Source organism: Melospiza melodia, chromosome 8 (genome assembly GCF_035770615.1).
Source record: "Melospiza melodia melodia isolate bMelMel2 chromosome 8, bMelMel2.pri, whole genome shotgun sequence".
In the NCBI taxonomy this organism is placed as follows: Eukaryota; Metazoa; Chordata; class Aves; order Passeriformes; family Passerellidae; genus Melospiza; species Melospiza melodia.
The window spans coordinates 33395927-33410328 of record NC_086201.1 but is presented as its reverse complement, the minus strand read 5'-3'; the positions used below and the strand labels follow the sequence as shown (position 1 = coordinate 33410328).

At 43.4% G+C, this 14402-nt stretch overlaps 1 protein-coding gene across 6 annotated transcripts in view; it reads left to right on the top strand.

The window, feature by feature from the left end:
* The first annotated feature begins 442 nt into the window (after positions 1-442).
* The window catches only part of KANSL1L (KAT8 regulatory NSL complex subunit 1 like), a 61715-nt gene continuing 47755 nt past the window's right edge, over positions 443-14402 (top strand). For 2 of the 6 annotated variants that reach the window (XM_063162634.1, XM_063162637.1), the window contains exons 1-2: positions 3369-3432; positions 6749-7854. In XM_063162634.1, the coding sequence (XP_063018704.1) occupies positions 6779-7854 (1076 nt within the window). In that variant the 5' untranslated portion in view covers positions 3369-3432; positions 6749-6778. Of the gene's footprint in view, positions 518-3368; positions 3433-5385; positions 5442-6748; positions 7855-14402 lie in introns of those variants that run through there. The other 4 variants (XR_010028616.1, XM_063162632.1, XM_063162633.1 and 1 more) reach the window with 3 other exon arrangements.

The following is a 14402-nucleotide window of genomic DNA, read 5'->3' as shown; positions in this document are numbered from 1 at the left end:
AGCCCGCGGGGAAACGGGGCATCTCCCTCTGTGCCCGTGTTCACCTCAGGGCACTCAGGGGCAGTTCGGAGGGAGGCAGTGTGATGCATGTGAACTTGGCGGTTGTTGATTTGCGATAGTAACTCGAACTGTGTGTTTAGGAGGTTTTTTTGGCTCTTTACCCACGCTGGGCGTTAATAGTTGAAGGTGTTCGGAGCGGGGAGCGCCGCTGCCCCCTCCCCTCCCACACAGCCCCGGCGCGCGGGGGGGGTGAGGGGAGGGCGGTGTCCTCGCGTCAGGCGGGGCCCCGCCAATGGCGGGAGGCCACGCCCCCGTCCCGAGCCACGCCCCCCGGCGTCCCGGATTGGCCGCGCTCCTCCCCCTGAGGAGCGGGGGAGGCCCCGCCCCGCCGCGCTGCGCTTTAGCTGGGCGCGGACTCTTCAAGAGCGGCAGTGTGAGCCGTGGCGGGCGCCGTGCTGTGCGGGGTTGAGGCGGCGCCGGCGCCGGTGCCGCTGCGGAGAACCCGCCGGACGCGGAGGCAAGCGCGGGGCGCGGCGCGGCGGGGCGCCGTGAGGCGGCGGGGGCACGGAGGGGCCGGGCGGCGGTTGGTTCCCGCGGCGGGAGTGGCGGGTGCGCATGCGCGGGGTGGGGGCGGGGCGGGGGTAACGGTCCGTGCGCGCGGCGGGGCGGGGCCGGCGGCCGTGAGGCGGGGGCGGGGCCCGTGCGAGGGCGGCGCCGCTCCGTGCCCGCCCCGCGTGTCCCAGCCGGGATTTAAACAGCGGATGGAAACTTCCCGCTGGGAATCTGTGTGTGCCCACATTGTGCTGTGCCCTGGGGGAATCCTGGACCGCAGCTGAGTGTGCCCACCTAGTGCTGTGCCCCGGACTGGAATCTGTGTGTGCCCACCTAGTACTGTGCCTCAGGGGCACCCCGCACTGCAGTCTGTGTTTGCCCACCTTGTGCTGTGCCCCGGACTGGAATCTGTGTGTGCCCACCTTGTGCTGTGCCCCGGGAGGACCCCTCACTATAATCTGTGTGTGCCCACCTAGCGCTGTGCCTCAGGGGAACCCCGGACCGGAATCTGTGTGTAATTTGTAGTTAGCTAAGCAACTCAGATCCAGGTCCTGCAGCCTGCCTTGAGAGCTCCTCTGTGCTCCTGAGTTACTCTTTCCATCCACTTTTTGCAAAATGAAGCACTTTCCCCCACACAAAAATGTAGCACTGACTGAGGTATTCTGAACCTACCCCTCTCTAATGGGAATTTTCAATTTCCAATTTGCAATGTGAGCCAGTTAAAAAAACAATCTAAATTATTAAGTATGCCTTTTGTCAAAGGGTAAATACGTCCTTTTTGTGCTAGTTTAATAAAAAGGAAATAGTAAAAATTACATGGAAAGCAGCCTGTGTGCCTTAGGACTCTCCTGCTGTATTGGTCCATGGTTTGAAATCCTGGGAAATGTTCTGAGGAGCCTAAATTCCAGTCATGTTAATTAGTATCTTAGGAGCTGAGTGGGTCTCATTTCAGACCAGGTTTTATAGCCCTCTCTTCAAAGGCTAAAATTCAAAAGTATCACTGAAATGTGGATATGAAATTTACGATGAAAGGTACCAGAAGATATTGCAGATAGTTATGTTAAAGACATATGTACAACTTTATTACAGAGGCACCTGTTGTACTACAAAAAGCATTTAACATATATTAAAAATTACTTCAGATGTTGCTTTGCAAATATGGTATTGTAGACTGAGGAAGAATTAGTTGATGATGTAGTAGTAAACCTGGAAGTTATATGGATTCTCTGTTCAGAAGCAGATCTGAACAAAGAGGAAAACAAACCTCTTCAGATATTTTAATGAGTCGTGGATTTTACCATAAGTTAGTATTGATGAGTTCCACTTGAAGTGCCTCCTTTTGAATCTTTTTATGATTGAAACTTTGGGTGGTCTGCCTTAAATGGAGATCTCTTAGTATTGAAAGACAGATCCTTTTGGGGGGGGAGTTTTTGTTTGTTTTTCCAAGTAGGAGGAATTTGTGCTTATGTCTTCTGGGGTGTACAAACCTCTCGAGTGTTTTGTCTGGATAGTTGTGCCTGCACAGTGAGCACTGCTGAACGTGGAGACTCCCCACTGATCCTGTTTGGCTTTATGGGTTTTTTTCCCAATCTATTAATAGAACAAGATACTAAAATACTTAAATACACGTAATGAGTAACTGGTCTGCTTTTGAAGTGAAAACAAAAGCTGCCTACGGAAATGTTTTTTTTTTTTTTCACTCTTAAAAGCTGATCCCAGGTGTGTTATTAAACATGGGCTTCTTTCCTTTTCCTTTCATACTCTTAAACCAGGACATGCCCAGTGGGACCAATATCTTTTATAGGGTCGTTGCTGCAGACTGTTCCATGAGAAAATGCGCACTGTGCTGTCGAGCTGCTCTTGCTATTCTTAGAAATCACTACCATCCTGTAGGTTTTCCAAAATTTGGGAGGGGTAGTTGGAGGCTGAGGGATGCCTGCCACCAGGCAGGGCTTGCAGAGCTGGCCAGGCTCAGGTCTGGGTGCTGCACTCTGCTGAGGCAGTGCTGCAGCAGTGCCTGCCTGCCAGAGCACTTTATTTTTGGCCAGTGATTATCAGGAAGGCTGCCCAGGAGGAGCTGGCTGGGGATTACAGGACAAACAGCACAAAGCTGTAGGAAACCAGGTTTTGGCTGTTGTGTTGCAGTTTGCTTTTGGAGCTGCCCTCTCTTCTGCAGGTTGTCTCTAAGAGGCCTTAAAACAGGTTGAAATACAGTATTTTTGAGTGTTTTTACTGAGATTGATTTTGGGTGTTTCACCAGAGGCTGGCTGCTGTCAGGGACTTTGCTTTGCTTTTGAAATGCCATCTATGCAAGGAATAAACAGTGGAAGTTGCCTTATCTGAAACACTGTTTATCTGTGAATAAGCTGGAAACAGTCATATTCATTTGAGATGTTGTTTGTAGGCTTCTGAGCTTCAAAACAAAAAGAAATAATGGTAAAAATCTCCTCCTGGTCTCGAGGAATTTCATTATTAAGAGGAAAACTTAAGGTGTTTATGATGAGGAAAAAGGACTCAATTTACAAGGAGAGAAGGCTGCTACAGAGGAGCTTTAAAAAGCCTCCTGTGAGTGGAGTTTTTATTGTCATTGGAAACGAAAAGCTCACAAACAAAAAAATCCACTAGAAGACCAAGCAATCCTCCCCCCAAGCAAAAATCCCCCAGAACACTGTCTGCAGCGTTGTGTAACCAAAGTGATAGTGTTATGCAAGGGGGAGAGGAGTCAAAAAGTGAAAGGACTGTAAACAAAAGCTGGGAAAGGAGGGAGTGCCACCCTGTGTGCTGAGTTGTGGCTGGGTTTTGTTGTGTTTCTTTTAATAGGGTGCTGCTAATCACCAACATGAAGACACTCGTTTCAGGATTTAGGCAGATTCTGTTGAGGTAAGCCTGGTAGGGAAAGGGTATAAGGGAGAAGTGTCAAGGGAGGACAAAGAAATCAGCAGAGGGAGAGGAAGAGGAGCAGGAGCCACTGGGGGTTAGGAACCTGTGGTGGAGGGGAGCAGGGTGCAGGTCCTGCTGTGGTAAACTGCAATTCCCAGCTAGATCCTCCTGGGTAATTAAAACATTAGGGGAGGATAAGCACAAAGTCACTTTAAACATCACTTGCTTTATTGTGTTTGTCTGGTACTTGTTTCTTCCCTCCCCCCGTACTTATTTAATGTCAGTTTTTCTTTTTACAGTACTCTTTAGTCTTTCAAATGGAGTGTTTATTTAGTAGATGAAAAGCTGTTTGCCAGTTTAGCAGAATTTCAGCTCTTCTGGTTTTGAGACCTCAAGTAATACACAATGCAAAAGAAATCTGTGAAATTTTTTACTTATGACAGAAAAGCTCTTTCCAGAATGAAAATACTTTTCTGGTGTACCATTTTGCAGTACTTGTCTTCCCTCCCTCTTTGCCTTTATTTTTTCCCCCCTCCAAGATAGTAGGTTTTGCTCTGGAAACTCACTTCCAATATGAGTGGAATGAAATAATTTTTGCAGCTTTCTGCCAAAATTAAATAAAATGTGTGAAAAATGTAAATTGTATAACTTTTGTCAAGTCAGGTACTTGTCCTAAAGTTCATTTATAGTTTTTTTGCAGCAGATACTTTGTTTTGCTCCTGTACCTATGAAAATTTTTTTGTGTGTTTGTGTGTATGTGAACTTCTTGGAGAATTGCCAAGGGCTGGACACTGTGGCAGTACCAGCTTTTATAAGTTCTTTTTGATGTCACTGTAGTGAGATGAGCACACCTGAGTGTCTCACACTGTCTTCAGGGCAGAAACATTGTATGAAATTTCCAAGTTGCTGGGTAAGGGATTGAGTGGTTTCTGTTTTAAAAAACATTTTATTTATTTTTTAGCCGCTTTGTAGTTTAAACATATTTGGTCAGGCACTCCAGATGAGTGATTTGTCAGGGCTCTTTAGTTCAATGTTTGTGTTCCAGATGAGGGTGTTTTGATTCTTCCCCCCTTTCCCCTAGAAGAGTTAGGAAGAAGTCCCCCAGATGAAAAAACCACAAATTTGGTAATGGTATTCATTGCAGTTTTGGAAATTTGAAACTGTACCAAAAGGGTACAGTGAAAGTGAATGTGTTGGAGGGGATGTGATGGAGTTAAAACCCAGCACTATAAAGTTTTGTGCTGCCAGTTCTTGGAATAACCTCCATCTTCACACAGGTATGTGATCCACATCTCCAAAGTACTTTTTGCCTGAAAAACTGCACACTGTGTTTCAGGAGTAGCAAGCTGTGGCTGCTAAACCAAACCACTCAGACTAAGGGAGGTGGATGGTAAAGTTGGAACAGTTATAAACACATTGCTAGGTGCATGTGGATCCCAGGCTGATGCTGCTCTTCTTGGAGAGCTTCTTGGAATTCTCAGGGGGAGTCAAACACAGGGACTCCTGAGCTCACATTGACCCCACAGAGGAACTGTTCAGTTCTCTCCCCTGATGTTTTGGCCATGCACGGTTGCTCTGACTTGCTGTAGTTATCTGCCATTATGTTAGGGCCAGGGAGGCACTGGTGTCTGGATTCACACTCCTTTGGATTTTCAGATTTGCAGGCCTGCTGGCTTTTACAAGAGGAAAGACACAAGTCAGCCAGGTGCTGAGAGCATTACTGAGTCACCAGAGCTTTAGGACTTGGGCTCCAGCTCTCAACAGTGCATTTCCCTGTCTGATCCTAGAATGGGGTTCTTCCTGAACAGCTGTCCACTGGGAGGACTTTGTGCTGAGCTCCTCTCTAGGCTGAAGTTATTGGCTTATTTATAAAGGTTAAAATCCTGGGGGTTTTAATGGTATCATTTATGATTAGCAGTAAGACCACCAAACCTGGTGCCAGTGATGCTGGGAGGGTGATGTGCAGAGATGAAAACCTTGTGGATGAGGTACACATGGAGCAATGAAAGGTGAATAAAGCATACTTTATTCTATATTTATTATAAAGTGGTAAGGCAGTACTGGAGCATGTGGCTCTCTGTGTTCTGCTTCATGTTTTGAGGGTCAAGGAGCAAATATCCAAACTGGTATTTCTCAGCTCCCTAGGTTTCCACATCTCACTTTAATGTTTGCACCTTCAGTGTAAAAAAACCTGTGGTTCTAAACAACCAAGGCTTCAGACAGATCTTTTCTTAAGATCCATATGTGGTAGTCTCAGAATCACTGACCCCTTATGGGATCTGTGCATTGCAAGTTGCTGAGCTGGCAGTTGCTGGGGAGATCAGGGGAACTGGAGACACGAAAAGGAGGGCACTGGAAGTACTGCTCAACTAGTGCACAGTTCAACAGAATTTACTGTAAAGGGCGTTGCTGTGCTGCACCCACTTTTGCTACTGCTCTCATATGGTTTCTGGTTTTGTCTCTAGCTTCTTATTCAGGAGCTTCTGCAGGCCATATTCAATTAAATCATTCATTGGGTTTATTTAACCATATCCTTAACAAAGCTGCAAGTACTGTGCAAGTGATTCCTGCGTGGAATAGATACAGTATGACTTGGCAGCTGCTGACAAAAAGGGGTGAAGGTTGACATTGGCCTTTTGATCCCAAAGTCTGGGAGCCCTTTGTTAATTGGCAAGCCACAAGCAAAAGGATTTGTCAAGGAGAACTGTCATTTCTCGATTTGCTATGAAAAATAATCTGTATGTATTACACAGGCAGTGCCTGATGAATAAACAGTGGTACCAAAGGCACAGAAAAGAATTCTTTTTTAGTAGGAAACTTCAGAACTTAGAGTTATCTATTTTGAAAGCATTAGCCTTGTTGATTGATTTCTAATGTGTATTTATAAGAATATATAACAGTTCATCAAATGCTTTCTTTATACAGATTTACAGTAAATACATTTCTCACAATAGTGCCAGTCACATTGCTCAAGGTCATGTTTTTCAGTTTGGGCAAGGTTAGATGACAGACCTGAACTTTTTGAGTCTTATTTCTCAGACTGATAGAATCAAAACTGAAATGAGTTATGAACGGTTATTCCCCTGAGATGTAAAGGCTTTCATTGCACACAGAACAGCCTCTGAATGAAATAAAGAAAAAACAGAAAGGGTGTTCTTGTTTGACTTGGGAGGCAACATAGTCTGTGTTCTTTAGATAACGTCCCTTTTTATGGAATTTTTGAATGACGTTGGGAGAATGAAATGTCTGTCAGAGTTGTTGTATTTGTACTGTGTCATGAAAATGAGAAAATTTACATGGCCCATGTTATTTTCAGGTTTGCTGTAAACTACCTACCGTAGCTATAATGACACCAGCTCTCAGAGAGGCAACAACAAAAGGTCATGGTATCCACTTGTCACCTTCTTTGTCCTCTAGAGCTATGGAGTCTGATACAGCTTTGTGCATGGAAAATTCCAGAGCAGTGGAAGAGAAGATAAAAGAGGACTCCATCGCACGGATTACTTGCTCAGTCCTGGGGTTCCCCACTGCTGAGCCCAACCTCAGGAATGATATCTTCAGTGTGCAGCATTTTGGTTCCCCACCATCCTCCAAGTGCTATCAGTCTGTCTTGTTAATGAGTACAAATTCTGCGTTTAACAACAAAACTGGTAAGCAGACAAAAGCAGGAGAGCCTGGCTGCTCCAAGATGAGAAAGTCATTACATAATGGGGCTGACACATCATTTGGTCATATTAGTCACTCAGAACCTGAGCAACAGGTCAAAGGGGCAGCGTTTTCAGAGACCACATCTCCAAACTTGGCAGGAATGCAGAGACTTTCAGGTTCGAGTGTAACAGAATCCAGTAACGCAGAAGAAATGCAACTTTTAAATGGTAAATGGTACAAGAAGAATGGGGTTTTGGGGAGGGCTTTGGAAGTCTGCACTGAAACAATAAAAGGGGATTTATTACACCAAATTCTTCACGGGCCTGCAGAAGGGGTTTTGAGCTGCACCCAGGAGGAGGTGTACGCTCGCTTACTCCAGTGTGTCACTAAGCAACAAATGGAAATCAGTCGCGCCAAAAGAACTCAGAAGCGTTTACAAATGCTCCTGGCAAAGCACGTTATCAAACACTGTGATCAGCAGCTGAAATGCTTTGTGAAACATCAGCTTCAGAGAATGAAGGTTTTCCATGAGCCAGCTAGATTTTTGAGCAATAGCTCCCTCAGATGCACTGAAGGTTGGCTGGAAAACAGCACGGTCGCTCCGGAGAGTAGTTTGGGTGTGGATGTACAGAACGGAGTCAGCGTCGCACCAGGTGAAATCCGTGGCTTTGCACTTTCTACTGGAGGGCTGCTGTCCCGTGTGGAGAAGGACCTGGACTCTGATGCAACCTGCAGCAGCTCAGATGAAGATGGTGAGGAACAGACTGTGGAAGCGTAAGTGTTAAATTCTTGCTTAGACTCATGTGCTTCTTACTTATCAATCAGGATGGAAGGGTCTAGATCTACAGATCTTGTGTGAGTAACCTCACTCAGTAGATAGTCTTACTGAAATCAGCAAGACTGACACTGTGAGTTTGGCAGAAAGTAACAACTTCTAATTAATGCATTTAAGGAGCAGTTGCTTTAGTGGATTGCAGAGAACTGGAGTTTGTACTGCACTCTCTCAGTTTGCATTACATCAATACTGCTAATACTTGAATGGTGCTGTAAATCAGATAGTGATTGCTGTAAATACTTGGGGCCAGAATGAAAATAATTTTCATTTTACTCTGGAGTTATTTATTAGTCAATATTAGGATCTCAAAATCCACTATATTGTGATAAAGAGTAAAAATTAAAAATTATCATCTGATGTAGGTATCAAGCCATCCAGTATTTGGTCACTGGTATGTTGAAAAAGTTTGGTTCTTTAACTTTTAATTTTAAAAATACTAATTTACTTCCTGAAGTCACTCTGCAACTATGAATGGAGCTAGCAATTGAGTGTTTATTAGTGCTGGTATCTTTTTCAGGATGAACCAGAGGGAAATTCATATCATTAACTAGTAGTGTCTTAAGTTGGCAGAAATCCTGTCAAGACAAATTACAAATCAGTGGTGGGTAAGAGGAGATAGTAAAATTGCTCTCTGATGATGGTACCACCTTATTTCTTTTACTTTTTAACCTCTACCTTGCTACACTGCTAATACAATCTCTTCAGTCAAGAAATTTTAGAAAACAGTGAAAGGACAGCTGCTTTTCTCTTCCCAAAGCTGGAGAGATGAGCCTGCCTTAAGGTTTGTTGGGATGTAATAGTCATGACTGTGGTACACAGAAGAGAGCTGCACACAAATGCAGCAGCTTGGTGGGAACTCCAGGATACCCACGCTTCTTGTGGGCTCTTGTAGATTGTCAGGACAGGGTTTGTGTTTACTGGTCTTTCCTTATACCCTCTGCTGTCAGAGAATGTCTAGAAAAAATAAATAAAAAAATATTTAAAAACTCTTACTTCCCATTCTGCTTCCTGAAAAGCATAATGCTCAGAAGAAATCAAGTAAGCTTCTGAAACTAGAAGAGCTTTGCCCTGTTACATATTTATAGTTTCAGTCCAGCAAGGCTGTTATCAAATCTCTGCTGTGTTCTGCTAAGCTCTGTAGGGCTGAAAAACAGAGGAGAAAATGTTTTCATTTTCTTTTACATGTTGTCAGAAATATAAATACTGTGCTGAAGTCCAGCATAATGACTTGTCAACTAAGTTAGGAGCACCTTAAATATTTGAGTTTGCAAAATAATTATTCTTTTGAAATATTTTAATAAAAAACATCATTTGGGCTCTCCCCAGCATAGGAGAATCCACATTCTCCTAACTGATACACTTGAACTTCTAAGTAATAGCTCTGCCTCTAGGATTCTTATCTTGTGATTACATGAGCTGAAAAAGAAAGCTCTTGAGAAGCTCTTGATTCTTGAACAGTAGTGGATAATGTAAAACTTGGACCAAAGTTTTGTGTGATGGTTTCCTTTTTTCTTCCTGCCCTCAACACTTGAGTTTCTAACTCCCTCTGCCAGTCCTTTACTTTTATTCCTTCTTGTGGCTTTTGGCAGTTATCTTTCCACTTAAGGCTTACTCAGTTTACTTTGTTGCACTGATGAAAAAATCCACAGAGGATTATTAAAACCTCATCAAACCCGTCACCTTTGGCTCAGGAAATCCCCAGGCTGCTCTTGCTGGGAGCTGAGGGAATGTTCAGGAGCTGCCCTGCTCCCTCCATGCCCGCTCTGGTGTAACATTGTTATCTCAGCTATTGCTGCGAGGCAGGAGGACTGGGTAAGATGATCTCTAGTCTGACTCAGTGTGGCCCTTTATTTTGGGTTGTTTATTGCTCTGCCTTACTTTGTGTTCCTGCTGCTGAGCAGTTGTTCAGCACAGCAGCCTTGCTGCACTGGCAGGGAAGGATTCGCTGCTGTTTGAGGTGAGGTGCTGGGCCAGCAAGCTCAGAGTTTAAAGTACTGCTTGATTTAAGCAAAGTCTTGTCTGTGTGCCTAGGCTGAGGAAATGCTTGAGTTCACATGCAGTGAGGACAGGCTGTCTCTTATTTGAAATTATCATTATCTTCAGCTCACAATGTTTTTCTTCTTTTCTCCAGCTTTAAGATTTGCCTTTGTGGCTAAAATGCTGCCCTTTTTCTTGGAGGTAACTAAATCAGTTACTCACCAGTTCAGCTTGTCAGAGTTGCTGTTTCCTTGCCACTTTAAGGCCTTCTGGATTGCCTTTCATCTGGACAAAAGAAACAAAGTTAATTTTTTTTTTTTCTGCTGAGTGGATTTATGTTGTATTCATAGTGTTGTATATCATATTCCCAGAGTCTCATACCTTCTGGGTGGTTTTCTCACAGCAGCTCTTCACAGCAGTGGTGTTGTTGCTTCTCAGTCAGGGCTCCTCTCCAAGGCTCTCCCTGACCACCCCACCCCCTTTAATCCCAGCTACCTCCATGGGCTACAGCTGCTGCCCAACCAAGGACATCACAGCTGCAGCCCATTTACAATAACTAGAATCAGGGCAGGGTCACTAATACAATGCAGAGATCTTTCACTGCCATACATATATTTACAATACATACATTTACTCTGGCCCCTACATTTCCCCCTTTTCTTTTAACAATTTTTCCAGTTACACAGTTACAATATACATATCTGTCCCAGCTCTCAGGCTGCCACAGCTCTCGGCTGTCTTGAATACATACAAATCCCTAGATGTTCCCAGGCTCTTTTCCTCAAAGGCCATAGTCTTACAGCTCTCTGCTGTTACAGCTCCTTGATTCAAAGGCCATACTATATTCTAGAGTCCCAGCTCTCAGGCTGCCACAGCTCTCAACTGTCCTATTTTCTATGATGTCAAGGGGTTCCATACCTTCTTTCAATGCTTGACTGTGTGTTCTTTATCACGTCGGGGTCACCAGATGTTGTATTCATATTGTTGTATATCATATTTCCAGAGTCTCATACCTTCTGGGTGGTTTTCTCACAGCAGATCTTCACAGCAGTGGTGTTGTTGCTTCTCAGTCAGGGCTCCTCTCCAAGGCTCTCCCTGACCACCCCACCCCCTTTAATCCCAGCTACCTCCATGGGCTACAGCTGCTGCCCAACCAAGGACATCACAGCTGCAGCCCATTTACAATAACTAGAATCAGGGCAGGGTCACTAATACAATACAGAGATCTTTTACTGCCATACATATATTTACAATACATATATTCACTCAGGCCCCTACACATATATTTACTCAGGCCCCTACAGATTTACATGCTTTGAATTGCCTTTCTGTCCTTGGGAATTGGCTCTAAGTGCTTTCCAGAAGCTATGGGATCATGTAGGTGAGACAATACTCATTTCCTCACCTGTATGGAAATGTTTACTCTGAATTCCTCTGTGATAATCTTCATAATATTTAACTGTAGTTACTATAAGGTTCAAACAATGTAGTGATAAATGGAAAGAATGTTTTGGTTCTACCCATATCTCAGTGTGGTACTGATTGCATTTAACTTGAGGGTATAGTCAGGCTGGTGAGTGCTCATTGTTGTGGCTGTGGTGTTTCTTATTCTTTTTGTGAGGGGAGGAGGTATCAGTCCAGTGTGCAAGGCAGGGAGAAGCTGCAGTTACCATGTCTGCCTGAGAACAGTCTGTTTCCCATCAGGAGGGAGAAGTTGATTCCAGCTCCAACTCCTCATGCTGCATAACAAACCTGGAGTTATTTTTAGCCCTTTGAACCTGTTCATTCTCATTATCCTGAGGAGAGCTTTTCCCAATGAGTATTGACATAAGCTCTTCTGAGCTGTATCTCAGTGCTTTGTGGCTCAAGCAAGATTGTCTCTATCCATCTATTTCAATACCTTTGTTGTTCAGTTGCAAATAGCTGCTGTGAGATATTTAAACCATTGTTCCTGCATTACATAGATTCTGTCCTCAAGGCAAGAGAGATCCTTGGTCTGCTGGTGAAGGCAATTCATAGTGCTTAACAGACTTCTCTAGTTCCTAGAATAATTGGAAAGGCTCATCTCATTTCAAGAGTTTCATCAAAACATACTTTATTCTTTTGAGAGTCTACTAAAAAGAAATACAAAAAAACAATTGGCTGTCTTCAGCTGACCTTTGTCATACTGTCAGCTCATGAATATCTTTAACCTGTCAGTTTTCATAGCACCACATTGCCAGCAGGAAATTTTGCTGTATTTTAGGACACTCCATCCTTTGGGCACAGGAGAGTCTCACTGCTCAGGGGATGTAGTAGTTCTTCTCTGTAGTTTCTCAAAGGCAGCTTTTAGGTGCTGCTCTCTGGCTCACTGTTGGGTGTTAGAAACCAGAGCAGAGTGCCCAAGGAAGGCAACATAAAGCTGAACATGAGCAATTCCTTTAGGGATTCATAACTAACACTTGATTTGCCACACAGACAACATTTCACCAGCTGGATTTACTTGAAACTTGTTGATCTTTGTGGTTCATGAAGATGAAAGATGATGCATAGAAATAGTCATAGATTCCAAACAAGGTGAATTGGATGATGATGTGAGCTCAAAGGTTTTTCAACAACACAGCTCCACTCTGGCAGCAGTGTGTGTCCTGCTAGGCCAACTCCTCATTCTTACTGATGTATTTTGTGTCTATTCCTGTGCAGTAGGGAATACAATGTACCACAAAGAACTCTGATGCTCAGGGAGTCATTTGGGAAACCTGTAAAGTTGCAGAATGCAGAGGTTTTCTGCTATGTGCACTACATGTGTGATCTTCCAGAATCAAAAGCTACTCACTGTGGTTCTTTGAAGAAACAGCTGCTCACTCCATCCAACAGTAGTAGATGCATCTAATCAATTGGACAGAAACCCTGCTTGCAGTAGATTTTCCTGCAAAATAAGTAGCTCTTTGTACTCATGACAAATGCTGTGCCTTGTTTTCCCAGTTCTCCTTTCCCTATCCAAATAGAATCCTTTCGCATCGTTTGGTGGGATTTTCCCTCTGAAATGTTTTCATGCCTTTCCCTCTGATTTTGAAAGACATGTTTTACTGATTATCCTCCAGCAACCTCAAGCCTGACGAAGAGGCACTGCTACATTTTTCCATGCCCACAGGGTTTGTTGTGCCTGGAAACTTTTATAATGAATGTGAATAGATAGTAAATCTTTCTCTTTTTTTTTCTCCTTTATTTTTTCCCCCTTAGATTGCTAGTTGGAAAGAGAAGATGGGAAATCTGCTTTTAGCACAAACATGTGATGGGGAGGGGAGCATTAAGCAGAGAAAATACAGGAAGGAAGAAAACATTATGACTGGTATCTCCAGATCTAATCTGTTTGTTCTAGATGGTTTTCCATTTTTCCTAGCATTTTTTCTAGTGGCTAACTGAGCAGCATCAGTGCAGTTCTGCAGGCCTGGCTATACATGGCACTGCTAAAGGGACAGGGTTTATTGCAAGTCTTGGGAGCCACTTTATAAAGGGAGACTGTTTGTTTTTGCAAGGTCAGGTCCTAATTTTCCACACTGAGCTGGAATTGCTCTTCATGCCTGATATGAGAACTGAATTATGAGTTTGGGAAGGGGAGGAAGAGAGTCTGCCAGGGCAAAATGCTGCTCTTAAGCACAAACCCCACTTGTTTCCTGGTTTTAACACCTTTCTAGTGTATAAGTCCAGGAAGTGTCTTATTTGCATACAAGATTAATATGAGGGCTTTTGAATAAGTATAAATTCGCTGGTGTAAATAATATGCTGATTTAAGAATGTTTTATATGTTGCTTTTCCAAGAATTCCATTTTCTCAATTCTTGTCTCCTATCTCTAGGATGTGGGAGGAGAATAAAAGAAAATACAGCTTTACATTACCTTCTGTTTTAACTCTCAGGATACATGTATTATCTCAGAATATATTTAACCTCACTTGGTTGAGTTTCCATAAGATGAATTAATAACTTCTTCAGGGTCTCACATGTATTTACTGTTTTGCCTTAGCGATCTCAGTGCAGCAATAAAAACTTGCTGTTGAGCAGGACTTTGCTCTCTCAATACCAGAGCAATGCTCCTGTGGGTGGGGGTCCTGATTTCTAACCTCTAATTACATTAATAATTTTGTAGCTGCTGAAGGCAGACTACAAAAAGCAGAAGGTTTGACAGGTTTTAACCTGCAAGGGAAACTTGGAGCTGGGAATCTCAAATCTTTTAAGTGAGATGGGTGTTGAATTCATATTAAATAAAAACTTGGCATTACTTAATAACTTTTTAATACACAGTCAAGATAGTGTAGTAGAATAGCAAATCTAATGAGCAGGCACATGTGTGTGCATATATAACCTTGTATGCTTAATTAAATTGGAGACAAGAAGAATTTGATGCTTGATGTCAAGTGCTGATTAATCAGTGTTTTATGGCGGGCTTTTTTCTTTCACTAAGCTGAGCAGTGTGTTTGCTTTAATTAAAATACTTGCTTATAAACAACAATGAACTGTCTTTCTAACTTC